The sequence below is a fragment of the Eptatretus burgeri genome, chromosome 1 (assembly GCF_056783735.1).
Source record: "Eptatretus burgeri isolate ZD-2024b chromosome 1, Ebu_testis_v1, whole genome shotgun sequence".
Taxonomy (NCBI): Eukaryota; Metazoa; Chordata; class Myxini; order Myxiniformes; family Myxinidae; genus Eptatretus; species Eptatretus burgeri.
Window position 1 is genome coordinate 139,477,212 of NC_140961.1, and position 17,209 is coordinate 139,494,420.

The window sequence follows — 17,209 nt, forward strand, 5'->3', positions numbered from 1 at the left end:
CTCTCCCATAACGCCTTGATTTGTGAAGTGCTGGAGAGATTGTTGTCCTTCTGGCAGGTTCTCCCATCTCAGCCAAGGAACTCTGTTCTGTAGTTCTGTCAGTGTGGTCATTGGGTTCTTGATCACCTCCCTGACCAAGGTCCTTCTTGCCCTGTTGCTCAGTTTGGTCGGACAGCCAGCTCGAGGAAGTGTCGGTAATTCCATATTCTTTCCATTTCCTCATGATAGAACTCACTTTGCTTTTGGGAACTTTCAACACTCTAGAAATTTTTTGATCCCCTTCCCCAGATCGATGACTCCTCACAATTCTATCTCGGAGTTCTACGGACAGTTCCTTGGACTTCACGGTGGAGTTTCTCTTCTGACATGCACTGTCAACCGTGGGACCAATATGTAGAAAGGTGTGTTTCTCTCTAAATCATGTCCAATCAATTGAATTGGCCACAGGTGGACTCCAATCGGGTTGTAGAGACATCTGAAGAATGATCAAAGGAAATTGGATGTATCTGAGCTCAATTTAGAATGTCACAGAAAAGGGGGTCAATACTTGTTGACAGAAGACATTTCAGCTTTACATTTTCATTAATTAGTAAAAATTTCTAAAAACATGTTTTTACTTTGTCATTAATGGGGTATGTTGTGAAGATCGGTGACAATTAAAAAAAAAAAATTTAATTCATTTTAGATTCGGGCTTGAACAACAAAATGTGACAAAAGTTGAGGGACGTAAGTACTTTCTGGAGGTTTAACTGCAGTTTAAAATAAATTGAATGTATGATTTTAACTATCGTATGTCCTTAAGAGATGCTAGATAATTCCTTAGTACCCGAAATGACCCTTTGATGCAGTGATGGTTATGTTCGGAGTTGACGAAGGACCGTTATCGCTGAATCCATCGGGGAAAGGATTTGTAATCGTCATTCTTTTGTGTTCAAAATCGATTTGAACAATCAATGTTTATATTCATTTTTTGTACCTCATCTGTATTCTCTGAACACCATTGTCTGAACTGCGAAAGATAATATAATTCACTGTGGATGAAATGATAGGAGCCATTGCTATTTACCTTTTAATACAGTAGCATAAAAGGTAGTGATGTCACAAAGAGTGGTGGTGCCACTTGTCTGGAAGGGAAAAATCGGTTGAAGAGAGAAAAGGTGCTAATACTTGTACGTTACATCTGTAAACCTTCCTGCACAATTAATTATTTTGGTGATTTATTTATTTAATGCCCTGTAACCTCTTCACCACTTCCCTTCCATGATGTAGGAAAGGAGATCGCATCTATCACCAGCTTAGGATGCTGGGTTCGTCTTTGGACTGGGATCGAGCATGCTTCACCATGGACCCGGTGAGTAGTAAGCATTGTAGAGGCTTTTCTTGTACACCATTCGATAAGTGCACGCAAGTACAAAGTGAGGCATATTAACTTGGTATAATAATAAAAACTAGAAAACATCTCAAAATGTAAAGCCCGTCCGCATCCGCTTTGAACTCAAACTAAACTTGACGAAAATTACAGTTAAGAAAAATTGTGCATTTTATCAATGTCTGTTCTCCACAATCTCATAATAATCAAGGTTTGTTGAAGATTTGATGACAAAAGCTCACTTGTAAAAAAATGTCATGGAATGGACGTACACACCGAATCTCAATGGTAAACAAGGATTTCGATTAAAACATTTATGGCTGGTCTACCACTTCACCGATGACGTCATCCTTACAATCCTTTATTCCACATTGGGAGTAGAATGAGACGTGCCAAGTTTCAAATTTTTCCGATCAACGGTTTCAGAGATATAATGTTTTTTTGGGGTTTTTTTTTTGCGTTTCATCCAAGATGTCGGCCTACCACATGACCTGTGATCACAATTATCATTAAAATATTCTCCATGGGGGGTTGCTCCTACCCTGAAAAATTTGTCAATCGGACAAGTGGTTGGTGAGAAAAAGCCACGTTCAAAAATAATACAGCAATGATCAAAGTAACTTCACTGCTGTGATTTTAAAAAAAAAAGGCCAAAAAATGGTCAAAGAACAACTGAATTATTAATTTGTCTATTCTATTCCATATTCTCATTACATAGCTTCTAGAAACTTTCATGACAAAAGTTTTAATGGTTAAAAAGTTACACGCACGCACACACACCAATATGTACATCATCAAAATTCTCAACAACCTCATAAGGTGTTTTGTATTCATTATTAACACGTCAAAACATCACCATTTTATTATCGCCACGCTTTAAAATAAATAAATAAATAAATAAAAACCCGGGGGGATTTGTAATCATCTCCATCCGTCTGTCATGCTGTCTTCTTCTCAACGGTTGGGCAGAAAGTCAACAACCTTGGCAGTTATGATCACCGCATCATAACTTTGGCCTTCCCCCTTGGTTGGGGTCAAAAGGTCGAATAGCAAAAAAAAATTACAATTCTAGGCACACTTTTAAACGTCTTTCAATGAATCCTTGCGTGTGCAATCAACATTGCACGCCGCATGACGTGGGGAACGGTTTTCTCGATTTGACCCCCGGTTCATGCCTCACAGGTTGGACACTTAGGGTCACAGCGAGCGAAACAAGATTTTTCTCTTTCCTCAAAATTTGACGTTTGATCATTCCTGGTGGGACGCTTTGCCATCTTTCCAACCTTCCTTTAGGTGGGAAGCGTGCGGATTTGCGATTGCACCCCATCGACTTTGCTCGAGTTAGGTTTTTTTTATTTTATATTCTGATATCGGGGCACAGTCGCTTGCCGAGCAAACTGACCGTCCATTACGTACTGGCATCGCAGCCTGATTAAACATGGGCTGAGAAAATTGATGCACGAGATGTAATTGACCGTGCAACTCCATCATGAGACGGTGATGGGTGGACATCTTGAGGGCACGCACAAATGGCATGTTTGTTGTCTTTTGGAAATTGATCGACATGTAATAAGGTTTGTTTTATTTATGAGGAGGTTTGAATAATATTTGCCGTATAATTATTTTCATGTTCTTTCTGAAAAAATAAATAAATTTAAAAAGAGGAAGCCACATTTGGGAGATGGCCGATTCCTCGTGTTTGGGTTTCCGATCATTTACTCGTGTTTCAAGAAGGGCCCGTACACTTCATGAAAGATGTCAGAATAGAGTCGACCACCAAAACAAAATGCTGTGCTTTCACTTTTACACTTACCCTAACTGTGCTTTCACATGCATGACTCCGTTTGTGTGTTCCTTGTGAATTTAGAAGCTCAGTAGGAGTGTAAAGGAAGCATTTGTGCGGCTCCATGACCTGGGAATCATTTATCGCAGCCGTCGCCTTGTCAACTGGTCGTGTCGTCTTAACTCCGCCATCTCTGACATCGAGGTAAATGTATTTGAGGTTTTTTTTTGTTTTTTTTTTAACATGATCATACAGAAGAATACACAAGACGGAACACAAAATTGTTCGACGAGACAAACGCAACCACTGAGCTGGGGGGAAGTGCCGTCACTTTTGGGTTAGTGGTTGCGCTGATGAAAGGAAAGATGCAACATTTCCTTAATTTGACTCATTGACTTTTTATGTCAGGTCATGATCATCTTCTGATCACCCTGTGCATATCACCTCTCCAAAGATGCCAAATGTTGTGTGTAATTATATACTGCAGCCTGAGTTAGCTATCCCGTGTTTATTATTTCTTTATTTCCTTTTGAGATACAGTCATCCTTGCTTCGATCGGCCACGGGACCTCCCACTGTGCTCCAACGTGATTTTTGGCGTAAAGTTTGAACTCTGTGGTCACCTTTCTCCGAAGCTTTGATTTCTCACTTTTCAGAGTCTATACCCTCCATATCTTTAAAGTGTTCAATGAAAGTTCTTCTCGATTGTGGTTTGAGATTGGGAATTGCTCGGAAGAAGAGGGGAGCAGATTTTTTTTTTTTTTAAAGACTGAGATTGTAAAAATGACGGAGGGAAAGGAATAACATGGCGATGATGGGGATAGATTGATAGAAGAAGGTAAGAGGGATAACTTGACATTGGATTTTCTGAAGATGTTTCGTTGTCCCTGTGTTGTGGTTGCTGCAGGTGGATAAGAAGGAACTCGCTGGACGGACGTTGCTTTCCGTGCCCGGTTACTCCGAGAAAGTAGAGTTTGGTGTGCTCGTCTCTTTTGCTTACCCTGTGGAGGGTTCAGGTAATGATGTTTGAACTTCACGCTCACCTTCTTGTGTTCTTTCGTTCTGACAAAGGGCTAACGCTCAAGCGTCAGTCACACCTCGTTTCCCACAGCGGTGAACATGCTCTTATGAACTTTTAGTTGATAAAATCCATTGTTTATATCTCGTCTGCTGACGCGAGCCTTCTCAGAGACTAGTATTCCATTATACAAGGTAATGATACCCCGAGGCGAAACAACAATAGTCAACAGAAACTTTCCTCTTTTGAACATTCACCCCTTTTTTTTGCTGCCTTCACACCGGGAGATGAGTTGTATTACTTAAGTCTGTGTTTTGCAAAGTGGAGCCTTCAATGGTTTTATATTCAACCTGTTGGATGGTGAATAAAGATGGCGACATGTGTTATTTCTCTAATCTAGTTGAATTTTAGGTGTCCAATGCAGTTTATAATGTCGACATTCTTTGGCCAGTTTCATAATGACGACTCGCCAATACGTGATGAAACCAGTCCGGCGGCATGTGGCACATGCTTGGGAGCCTCGGTGGTGCGCGTTTCTGTCTACGCTGTCGTTGATGAATCGCCAACAAGTGATGAAACCTTTCTCGTGGTTGAGGGGGGCATGTAGCATTGTGATTCTCATGCATGTACTACTTGTGAATGTTTTGCAGCTGTTGAGGAACCCAGGTAGAGCTTGAAACAACAAAGGGCTTACTGTCAAAGTAGCTTTTCTTGGTTGCTTTTTGCAGCTTTTTTGTTGGAAGAACATGAGGGTTAATTTATTGAAATCCTAGCCACCTGGGGTAATTGATTCGGTGAGAGCTCATTGGTTATTCCCTCCAATTGGGGTTGAGAGACATCGTTGGGTTTTGTTATTTATTAAAAAAATATATATATATATTATTGTGACAAAGAAGACGGGGGTTAAGTATTTATTTCATAATGAATGTCAGCACAAACCTTTTATAATCACAGTTATCACAGCCAGAATCGTATGTGTAGCATTTCTTGTCACCCTAGCTCCTGTGTCTGTCTCTTTTTCCCTCTCTTTTGTCCCTGTGTCATCGATGTTGTTAATTCTTCTCCCTCATAATTTTTCACCTCCCCACATGACTGCGCCAAGATGGTGCAAGTTTCGATGGGTCGGCTCGACGTGGCGTTGGTGGGGAGGGTGCTGGTGGCTATAAAAGTCAGCTACAGAGAAGCGCAGAGGCAGTCGGCACCAATCGATCACCAGTCCTGATGTGAAGGAGCATGTCGTGTTCTGAAGACAGCCCGGAGGGAAGATGGTGGCGTGAGTTCAGGACTTGTTGTAAAAGCATGCGGAGCCACGCGTTGTCCACTAGGCGTTCCCCAGAGAAGGATAGGCCACATGAAAACCTCTCCACCTCCATTTCTGTCTCAATATTTTGTTTTCTCGTGTCCTCGAACAAGTCCATACGTTACGTTTGATGACTATAGATGTCCAGTTTGTCTTTGTCTCGGTTAAGTGTGGTATTGCCAATTGGGGTTTTCTTTTTTGTTTCTCCCTGTTGGTGGTTGATTCCTGTGTTCCCCCCTTCCTTTTATAATTTATTGTACCTGTTGCATTTTAAAAGCACTGTTGCTGCAGTCTTTGACCTGCGGAATCGCACTCCAGCGTTACCAAATTCTCTTTAAAACCGACGCATGCATCAAACTCTGGTGCCCAGGCAAATGATTTATTTCCCCAAAAGCATTTGTATCGTGGTCCAGCCGGGTGTGCCCAGAATGTCTCCGCTCGGGCATCTTGGAGCTAATCTCTGGTGGTCCCATGTTGCCTGTGTCGGGAGATTAGTTTGCATGTAATATATTGTTACGAATTCGCGCCCCGCCGGCGTGCGAACGACCGCGTGTAACCAATAGCGGCCACTTCGCCCACCGAACATGCAATTCAGCCATGACCCTCTCGGAACAACGCCGGGAGCTAGTCACGGGTGGGAGTTTAACCTCACCACAACTCAGTCCGCATTCTACCCGCGCGAAATAGGGTCCGATCGCCAAATGGTCGATTTACCTAAGTACCCGCGCGGATAGCGTACTGAGGAGTTGGACCACGCCACAAGTCGACTCCGGACACGAACCGCTTAAGCGGCTCATTCCGTGCTACAGGGATAACCGAGCGGAGTTATCGTCGACCTTGACGGTTCAGATTAGTTACCGGGTGTTTTCAACCCACTATTAATCCCTTACGTCATGCAAGATGGAGATTCAAACAAAGGAGAGGACGCAGCGAAACGGGAACAATTGGACCAGCACATTTATTCCGCGCCGCACGGCAGCACGGAAGGCACGTATATTACAGTCAAGCAAGAAAACACAATAAAAGCAAGCGAAGAGACACACGCAGATCTACAACCAAATAATGCAATTCACATGGCAACACTTAAAACAGTTCTACTTCACCAGACTGGCGCCACACACACACGTTTACACAGAACCCAAAAGAAATGGAAGTCGCGACTTCCCTGAGCGTGTCGAGTCCTTGGCGACCGTAACTCCGAGTCCCTCTGGCGTGGTCCACTGGGCTCGTGCCTCACGCCTGCACGTGTCGTCCGCCCGACAGGAATGAACGAACAGAACCTCAACCTCTTCCTCCGAACGAACGAACCAAGAGCATGGACTCTCCAACAACTCTCGACAATTCTCCTCCAGGGACAAGGGAACCGACAACTCTCTACGCCCATACCTTTTGTAGGGTCGGGCTCCGCCCTTTGCTCCGCCCCGTGCCCCGCCCCGTTCTTGGCTCCTCCTTCCTTCAAGACCCTTCCAGAAAATGCCTCGAAGGGGGGCATTCCTCTCCCCCGGCCGCGTCACACCGCGCATCCGCCAATCGGGAGAGGACGCACCACCCCCTCCCCCTTTCTCACCAAGCGCGGGAAAATGGCGGGAAAACCCCACAGGCGTTGTTGGTTTTCTCCTCCACGTGCCGTACGACGAGGGAAGGAAGATTCTGGTGGGAGATATTTTGGCGGGAGATCTTGGCGGGAGATGCCCCTTCGCACCCTTGTTGCTGCTGCCACTCCACTCCTTTCATCCGTCCCGCGGAGATCGTGACCGCACGGTGCTTGTTGAATGGCGAGTGGCGAAGATTGTGGTAGCGTAGTTGTGGAAGGTGGCGTCGTGGCGTGAATGGCGTGATTGTTGGCGTAGTGTAGTGAATGGCGTGATCGTTGAGATGTTGGTTGTGGCGATGTTCGTTGTTGTTCTTGCACCAAAATAACGACAGCAATAGAAAAACGGCTAACTAAACCGTCGCAGCCCGAATGAATCACACATATTCCCTCTAAACAACGGGTTTGGGCTAACTACACATGGACTTATCGATATATCTCACCTGAGGACCCTTTATGGTGTATTGCGAATTTCCACAGCCGTAACAAAATATACAGTATACATACATCTATATCAAACACTCAATCATGTCTCTCACCCATGATTCGAGGAAACAACCAATCACCTCTCACATAATCAATTATATTTATAATTAATAACCCCTCAGCTCTCTTTCCAAAATAAAGCTGTAAAAAGCTACACAAGATAAGTCTTTTGCAATTTTAAACCCGACCTGGGTTCCTCCACAGCTGCAGACATTTACAAGTTGCACATACATGATAATCCTCAGGCTACACCCCCCCCCCCATTGGCTGCCGGACCGGTTTTGTCCCTTTTTGGCAAGTCATCAACAACAGTGTCGACAGAAATGTGCAACGGGCTTACCTGTTTAACAGAGGGGGGTAAAGATGGGTTTAACAGATGGGCCAAGCAGACGGGGGTAAAGGCACACCACCATCCACCTTCGGTGGCGGAGGTAATAACTTGTATTTTCCAAATGCAATTATTGTCTGCCCCATTTGTTGTACTTCTTCCCCTCACTTTTGTTTTGGTTGAACAGTACTTCACCTCCCCCCCCTTTTTTTTATTGTGGTGACATGCAGATGAGGAAGTAATTGTGGCAACAACACGAGTGGAGACTATGCTGGGGGATACGGGTGTTGCAGTACATCCCGATGACCCTCGTTACCAGGTGAATGAATACATTTTGGTTTGAGTGGTGGTGTCACCTTGTCATGGTGGGGAATGAAATCCTTTTCCGAATGTGAAGTAATTTTGGCATCACTAATTTTCATCATCACTAATTTGGAGCCTTTTGGTATCTTTCAAATCTGCGCCTCGCGAAGGATTGATATGACTTGGGCTGTAGAATGGTTCCTCAATTAACCTTCTCACAATGGTCTGTATAGACAGTATAGACTTTAGTTCAGCTGTCAGAGTGGGATGCCAGGTATTATAAGTAGGCTTATTGGGTAAATTGAACAAAACGTAAAGGAATTGCTCTTAAACTACTGTACATATTATAACATGTACCAGCAGGGCTGCCCGTGTGGGAGATTGGGGGGGGGGGGGTTGGGGATATAGCGGCTTTTGGTGGCCTCAAAACGGACGTCAAGGCCATTGTGGGGTAGCTTGAAACCTTGCCGACGGCCAAAGTGTGGTGGCTTAAAACTTGAAGTACTTACACCCAAAATTTGTGGCCTCTACGTGCTACGATTCGGCCATCAAATGATAACACACAAGCACTTGAAAATATTTATATTGATAATTATATTCATGAATTGATAAAATGCATGAGATTTGTACATGAGATAAAAATAAAAAATATTTGATGATCATCATGAGTGGTTGGAAAAAAAACACACACACGTATAATACCATTCCTTTTGTGTTGTAAAGGCACATGGGGCTGCCGCGGTAGTTTCATTGGCAAGGAGTACAATCCTGGATGGGTCACCACTCTGACACAGGTTACCCAGAATGGTTATTACCCCATGAAGCTGGTACTCATTTCACCAACCTCAGAAGGATGACAGGTTGAGATAACCCCACCTGGTGTTAATTTAACAGTCGACAGGGGCTTAAGGTCCTGAGCCAGCCACCCCAACCAACAAGCCAACACCAGGCTTCACACACATATACAAAAACATATTCAACTAGAAGGGCACTCGGTGGAGCACATACCTCCGCCACGTAATGCCTGATTCACGAGAACATGTCGGGCCCATTACATTTTTGAAATATCGTGCTATACAGGACTATATCGTTTTTGGCCCGATCTCTCTGGTGAAGAACCACTTTAAGAATTAAATAATTCTCGTTTCCAGATCCGGATTCGGATCTTCACCACAATCAAATCAATTCGTCGTGGTCACACACCCAAACTTGTCCACCAAGTTTCATCCGAATCCGTCTACAACTCCTTGAGATAAAGTGCACACAAACACAGACAGACAAACAAACATACAGATCGAGGGGGGTGAAAACATAACCTCCTTCACCTTCGGTGGTGGAGGTAACAAATTTCAGATATGTGAGAAAATTAAGCATTTACAGGCAGGTTTTGCCCAGTACTTTGAGTCAGTAGTTCAGGAATGTCCAGCAATTCAAGCAAATGAATCGATGTACTTACAGAAGGCACGAGATGTGAGCAAAGTAAAACCGATTTCATTAAAAATGGGTTCTAGTTTCTTCTTTTAGTTAAAGCCATTAAACCTTTTTTGGATACAGTTTTAACAAAATCGTGTATTTTAATTATTTTTTTGTTGCATTTTTTGGTGACAGCACCTTCATGGAAAGTTCGTGTTGCACCCTTTTTGCCAGCGGCGCCTTCCTGTCGTATCCGACACTTTTGTAGACATTTCCTTCGGCACAGGTATGACTGCTGTGCATCTTGATACAAGTCGAGTCTTCATTTCTAGGTGGATTGCATTTCTTTCCGAAGATGTTTTAAAGTCGTATAAAGCTGTTAAAAATAAAAAAAAAATAAAACTTACGATGAATGAATGTGTGAGAGGTTTTAACTGCGCTGGAAATCAATTTCTTTCTGGAACTCGGCGGCACATTGGTAATACGTGTTCCTTCGCCGATCTAGGTGCTGTTAAGATCACACCAGGGCATGATCACAATGACTTTGAATGTGGACAGAGGCACAAGCTGCACGTGGTGACCATACTGGACAATAATGGCTGTCTTATTAATGTGCCACCACCTTTCCTGGTACGTGAAGCCGCCTCCTTTACTATGATGCATTGATGCAGACACCTTTGCTGCTGATGATGATGATGATGATGAATGCAAACTTGACCTTTGTTGAAACTAAGAAATGGAAAAGATGAAGCGGAGATGGGGAATTGAGGAAAGATGTAAAAACGTTTCTAAACGGTCCATTCGGAAATGTTGGATGCATGACGCGTGGGAACGTTCAGTATTAGGTTACGATGGTCCTTTGCGCAGGGAATGAAGCGATTCGATGGACGGAAAGCTGTGCTTGCAGCTCTAAAAGATCGGGGTCTGTTCCGTGAGGTCAAAGATAACCCGATGGTGGTACCTGTGTGCAGGTGAGTTCTCAAGTTGAAATGCAAAGGAGGTGACCTTTCTTTTGGCACTTGTAACCTTGGTGACCTTTGTTCAGTTGGTTTCTCTGTTTGCAGCTGAGATACTCCTGAGGGGTAGAGGTCGGAAAAAGTGCGATTTCACTGAAATGAGACACCGGCGACATATTCCCCGTGAACTTCTACTTTTGTCCTCCTCTGAACTGTTTCGTCGTCGAGTCAATTCGAAAGTGTTCATCTGAGCAAGCTTGTATACATCGTCCTCGCAGCTGATGGCTGACTCTTAAATAGTTCTGCAAACGGTTACATGCAACCAGTCATATCCAGCAAAATTACGAGCATGAGTGCGCGAGGTCGGTGGTTTCATACCCCGGCCAAGTCACACCAAAGTTTATGATTATTTTTTTTTTCCAAATAGTCCGTGCTACTTCCTTGCTTTGATGGTCAGCATTTAATAATATGGAGCACAGACAAACCACCCAGTTTAACCCTTGCCAAGAAACTGCTTCGGCAGCGCCGTCGCTCTCTGGAGAGTACGGTGTTTCTCCTTTTTCTTCATTCTTCGTCACAATGATAAACGTGCAGTTCCAATTACCCGACTGATCTCGTTATTTCTTGCTGACCCCACTTGCTGCACGACCCCGCTCGCCCTTCAGCATGCTTCAACGAGCTCCTACTCGTCTGCAGGAAATGGACACCAAATGAGCGTTCCTGGCATTTTGATGGAAGCTTCGTCTGCTTTAAAAACGTCCCGTGTCCGATTTGTTCGTGTGAATGCAAGAAGGTGGCATGTTATACCTACCCATGTCCCGTGAAACATGACAGCCCAAAAACTATCCGTTAATCTCTTTTAAAATGATTTATTTGTACGATGTACAGTACATGCAAGTACAAAGTTGATCTACTTTTTTTTTTTTTTTTTTAAACATGATCTCTGGCTTGTAGTGGAGCTGCCACGTACGCATCTCGTACACATGGACATGCAGACAAATACACGAGACGCAACACAACTGTTAGATGAGACAAACAAAGCGACTGAGCTTGGGGGAAGCGTCGTCACTTCCCAGAGCACTCTGGGTGCCAGTGACGTCACAACAGTGGCGCCATTTTTCTCACCGCACTCGGTGAGGAATTTCCGAAGGAAGAATTTCCTCCTCCCCATTGATGCCGACCCATGGGGATTGTCCATGCTCTTACCCTTTTAAGTGTTGAACGTCAAGCAAGGAAGCAGCACGTACCATTTCTCAAGTCTTTGATGCGGCTCTGCCAGGGTTTGAACCGCTGACCGCCCAGACTCGGAGCAGGAGCAGACGTTCAAATCATTACTCCCACCAGTTACACCGCCCACCATCACAAAGCTTCGGATCGCAGCACTCCTGGGACGTTGGTATAGAACTGAATGCGATCAAACACGCAAGGCACATTGCTACTGCAGAACGGATGAAACAGAACTAAAAGCTATAGTACCGCAAACATCATCGAAAAAGGTAATTTCGTCATGAAGAGGAAGCGCTAAACCAGCGAACCGAACCCTTAAACCTAATGGCAATGAAGAAGCAAAAGGAACTCTATCTCGAAGTTTGGCTTTCCTTTCTGCAGCGATGGGTTCTTAACTCCTATAGTTTATGGAGTGACCGATCACGCTTCACGGTGACTCATGTTACACGTGTGGTTTGATTTCACATTTAATTTGCCTTCCTTTCTTTGTGTTTGTAACGGAGTGGTTATACAACACAGTACAGCAGCATGCATCTATCCATCCATCCATCCATCCATACATCCATCCATCGGGACCATACTCTGTGCAGAGTGTTGGTGCTGCCTAAGCAGACTCCTTGGCTATTGGACACAATCCTGGCTGGACGAGTCGCCACTCCGACACAGGATACCAGAATACTGGCACTCATTTTTGCCAACCTCAGAAGGGTGACACGCAGAGTCAATCCCACCTAGTATTAATTCAACAGCCGAGTGGGGTTTGCACTCAGGATCATAGGATCCCAAGTCCGCCACCCCAACCATTAAGCCAACACCAGGACAGCATCATAATTGTCATGCATTCAGATAGGGCATTTCTAATGAAGTGTATCACATTCGAAACCGAGTACTGTACGTTGATTTTTTTTTTTGTCTTGCATACTGTACTAGGTAGTGAAGCTGAGCGCCTGGCGTGAACTACTTGTGTAAATGAGGTTTTAAGTTTCGGCATTGCACGTGTCTTTGTAAAGGAAACTACAAATTATAATCGGACTCTGATCACCCGTTCATGTTTGCTGTTTTGTCAGTCGTTCCAAAGACATTGTGGAGCCATTGCTGAAGCCGCAGTGGTATGTTCGCTGCACTGAAATGGGCAAGGAAGCCGCAGATACCGTACGAAGCGGCCGTCTGCGTATCGTCCCTGAAACCTTCGCCAAAACCTGGTTTTCTTGGCTGGACAACATCAGGTCTGTTATCACTGGCAAGCAGTTTGATGTGACGTTCGAATTCTCTCGGCTAACGGATGATCTTGTGGGTAAGCATGTGGGAGTACAAGATTTTTCACAAAGAAAATATATTTTTTTTATCAATGAAAAGCTTTAAGGGTGGTCCTTTGTTTCCTGAAGGATATCTTTGTTGGGTATTTCCATTTAGCTTTCCTTTAATTTCATACCCTCTGTGTGTGTCTCTCTCTCTCTCTCTCTCTCTCTCTCTCTCTCTCTCTCTCTCTCTCTCTCTCTCTCTCTCTCTCTCTCTCTCTCTCTCTCTCTCTCTCTCTCTCTCTCTCTCTCTCTCTCTCTCTCTCTCTCTCTCTCTCTCTCTCTCTCTCTCTCTCTCTCTCTCTCTCTCTCTCTCTCTCTCTCTCTCTCTCTCTCTCTCTCTCTCTCTCTCTCTCTCTCTCTCTCTCTCTCTCTCTCTCTCTCTCTCTCTCTCTCTCTCTCTCTCTCTCTCTCTCTCTCTCTCTCTCTCTCTCTCTCTCTCTCTCTCTCTCTCTCTCTCTCTCTCTCTCTCTCTCTCTCTCTCTCTCTCTCTCTCTCTCTCTCTCTCTCTCTCTCTCTCTCTCTCTCTCTCTCTCTCTCTCTCTCTCTCTCTCTCTCTCTCTCTCTCTCTCTCTCTCTCTCTCTCTCTCTCTCTCTCTCTCTCTCTCTCTCTCTCTCTCTCTCTCTCTCTCTCTCTCTCTCTCTCTCTCTCTCTCTCTCTCTCTCTCCTCTCTCTCCTCTCTCTCTCTCCTCTCTCTCTCTCCTCTCTCTCTCTCCTCTCTCTCTCTCCTCTCTCTCTCTCCATATTATGTACATACACAAACTGAAGAATTTGTTTTTTGTTGTTTTTAAAAAAATCTCCACGAGCCCTTGTACGGAATGAAAAAAATTTCCTCTTGAAAAAGCTTTGGAACCAAAAACATGACACATGTTCGAATGGCGTCAGGAAACCCACACCGCTGTAATAATGAGCGACACCGATGATAAACTCCATTGGAAATGAACATCTTTGCCAAGTTTCGCTGACGTGGGACCATTCCTTCCCAATTGGATCGAGGAAAAACATCCCCCCTCCCCCCCCTTTCTTATTTATTTTTATATTTATCTCTTCCTTCTTTGGAACTTTAATCTCCGTCTTCTCCTTTACTCGCCCCACCAACTGCCCTTATTTATTTATTTTTCCCCATTTATACCTGTACGCTCTTTTGCATATTTAATTCTAAATGGATGGTCTCATGTGAGCAGAAAAATGTTGAGAATATAATTTTTTGCTCAATATTTTTTTTTTGCCTCCGAAGGCCGGAGGCATTTTGCGTTTGGCTTGTCCATCCGTCAGCCCAGTGTATCCGTCCGTCCATTATTTGGTTGTTTTTGTTACCACTAACTTGTTAACCGCTTAAGGGATTTCAACCAAACTTGGCACAAGTACGGACTGTAGCACAAAGGTGAACCGATTAGCTTTTGGGTTCAAAAGGTCAAAGGTCGTGTGCCCTTTGAAAATCATTTTGCAGATCATAACTCAAATTCGAAGCATCTGATGTTGTCTCTCCTACTTATCTCTCTTTTCTCGAATGTGACCTTTAATTTAGATCAAACGTAACAGTGAGTTGACATATGATGTGGGTTGACAGTGGGCATATCCATCGACCCATTGGCATCAAATTTTCTTTTCTAGTTGTGAATTTTTTTTTTCTTTTCTATTTCAGGAATCAAGAAGAAACCACAGAAACTTCAAATTTTGTTTTTGCCATTTCGTTTATAGCTGTTTTATGGTTCTTGAAATTTATTTTTAGTTTCTATTCCATCCATCCATCGGAACCATACTCTGTGCAGAGCGTTGGTGCTGCCTAAGCAGTCTCCTTGGCTATTGGGCACAATCCTAGACGGATCGTCACTCCGACACAGGATACCAGCAAGCTGGCACTCGTTTTGCCGACCTCGGAAGGATGACAGGCAGAGTCAACCCCCACCAGGCATTACTTCAACAGCCGAGTGGGATTTGAACTCGGGATCCTCGGATCCGAAGCCCACCACCCCAACCATTAAGCCAACACCAGGCATAATACCTATTAAGATGAGGCTAAATATTCAAATTGAACATGAATATCAAATCAAAAAATATAGGTATCGATTGCTTGTGGATCGGAGGATGTGATTTTTTTTTGTTCGATGGTTGAAAAAAAATCCTTTAAATTATCATTTTGGTTCAAGATGTTTTCTTTTTTGTCGTTTTTTTTTCAACGCTGAATATAAAAAAAAAAATTGTCTCACATTTGATTATTAAAAGGATAGATCTTGATTAATGCAATGAGTGGATTCGTTCAAGTATTGTTTATCTCATGGAACCTCGCATGTCGTGAGCTGCTTGTGCAGATTTGTCACTTTTACAAACCACAGCACAAGTGAAATACATAACAAGTTGTACACGATCTCAAATTATTTTCATGTGATCCGACTACTCCTTCGTCGATCTTCGCTGCTTTTTTATTTTTTAAAAAGATCGATTACTCTTACAGGGTAGCTTTCCAGATCGTTACACTCAAACATGTGACATTTTGGTTTTTTATAAGGTATGTTCAGCTGTTTGAACATCATCAAAGATCCATATCATTTTATTATCATATCTGATTGCACACTCCAGCTGTACCAAGCCTTCTGAATTGCCACTTGATTACCTTTACACGGCAGTTTTCATATATTTTCACCCAGAACCCTTTTACCTCCTCCACCGAAGGTGGACGGAGATTATTTTTTTCAGGTTGCCCATATCAGCTGTCCGTTCGTCCGTGATAGGTTTTTCAATACCGCGATAACTTAAGAACAACTTGGAGGGATCGAAGTCAAACTTGGTCCAAGTATGGATAATGATGTAAAGATAAACCGATTAGATTATGGGGTCAAGAGGTCAAAGGTCAGAGGTCCTGTCAGGCAGAAATTCTGTTACCGTGCTAACTTGTGAACTCGTGATCGGATTTTGACCAAACGTGGTATCGGTTTATATTATGATACAGAGATTAACTAATTCAATTTCGGCATCAAGAGGTCAAAGGTCAGAGGTCAAAGGTCAGAGGTCGTGCTGGGTAAAAATGCGATACTTGCCTATCAGTGGAATACAAAATGTAAACTGTTCAGCCTGGCGGAGGTATGCGCTCTACCGAGTGCCGTTCTAGTTTCATTTTTACTTGGCTGTTGTAACACTCGATGGAGAAAACACAAACTTGGCAGTGCACCATAATCAAATTACCCAGGCAACCTACTCAGTAGCCGATTAATATTTATCGGTGTTATTTCCATCCTTCCTTACTTATAATGGTTACACCTCGCCTTTACAGAATATTTACCATTGATTATAGATTACTTTTCATCTTGTTTCATTTCTCAGGGACTGGTGTATTTCGAGGCAGCTTTGGTGGGGTCATCGTATCCCTGCTTACTTTGTCTCCATCAGTGAGCCGGGCTCTCCTCCTGGGGAGGTAAGAAGATGCTCATACCCAGTAGTATTAACATTGGGACCATGATCTTGGTGTGGTTTGATAGCAGGGTTGTGTTGTGCAGGATTCAGATGATGCTTACTGGGTGAGTGGACGTACGCAAGAAGAAGCGCTGGAAAAGGCGGCAAAAAAGTTTGGCTTGCCAGCGAGCAGCATCACATTACAGCAAGGTTTAGAAATACGTTTTGTTTTCTTTACCATTGTCTCTTTTGATTGTTAATGTGTGCCGTGTTTGGCTTGAAACCCAACCCTGATCTTGCATTGCCCGCGTTTCTTGAAGGATATCTTTGTTGGTTATTTCCATTTAGCTTTCCTTTAATTTCATACCTTCTCTCTCTCTCTCTCTCTCTCTCTCTCTCTCTCTCTCTCTCTCTCTCTCTCTCTCTCTCTGTCTCTCTCATATCTTTGTCCTCGACTAATCACAATGTCTGTTCCTTTAGACGGTGACGTGTTGGACACCTGGTTCTCCTCTGCTCTCTTCCCCTTTTCCATCTTTGGATGGCCAGATGAGGTTGGTTGATTCTAAATGATGCATTAAAGAAATTTGTACATTTCATTTATTTTTAACTGCTTGCATCGCAAAGCTGTGCAGGACATGCATCGTCTGAGAGTGTGGAGTCGTTGGTGTGCGAGGAGCAGTGATGTCTCACTGAGAATCGGTTACATGTTCGCTTCAGTCCCCGTTTTATCTGCTGTTTTATAATAAT

At 43.7% G+C, this 17,209-nt stretch overlaps 1 protein-coding gene across 1 annotated transcript in view; it reads left to right on the forward strand.

Annotated features, from left to right (window-relative positions):
* VARS1 (valyl-tRNA synthetase 1) overlaps positions 1–17,209 on the forward strand; it is a 53,814-nt gene that overhangs the window by 19,945 nt on the left and 16,660 nt on the right. Inside the window, exons 10-20 of the mRNA XM_085845054.1 lie at positions 1,270–1,351; positions 3,237–3,356; positions 4,059–4,167; positions 8,105–8,193; positions 9,786–9,876; positions 10,096–10,220; positions 10,458–10,561; positions 12,841–12,999; positions 16,394–16,484; positions 16,567–16,672; positions 16,943–17,013. Of these exons, the coding sequence (XP_085701180.1) occupies positions 1,270–1,351; positions 3,237–3,356; positions 4,059–4,167; positions 8,105–8,193; positions 9,786–9,876; positions 10,096–10,220; positions 10,458–10,561; positions 12,841–12,999; positions 16,394–16,484; positions 16,567–16,672; positions 16,943–17,013 (1,147 nt within the window). The remainder of the gene's footprint in view (positions 1–1,269; positions 1,352–3,236; positions 3,357–4,058; positions 4,168–8,104; positions 8,194–9,785; positions 9,877–10,095; positions 10,221–10,457; positions 10,562–12,840; positions 13,000–16,393; positions 16,485–16,566; positions 16,673–16,942; positions 17,014–17,209) is intronic.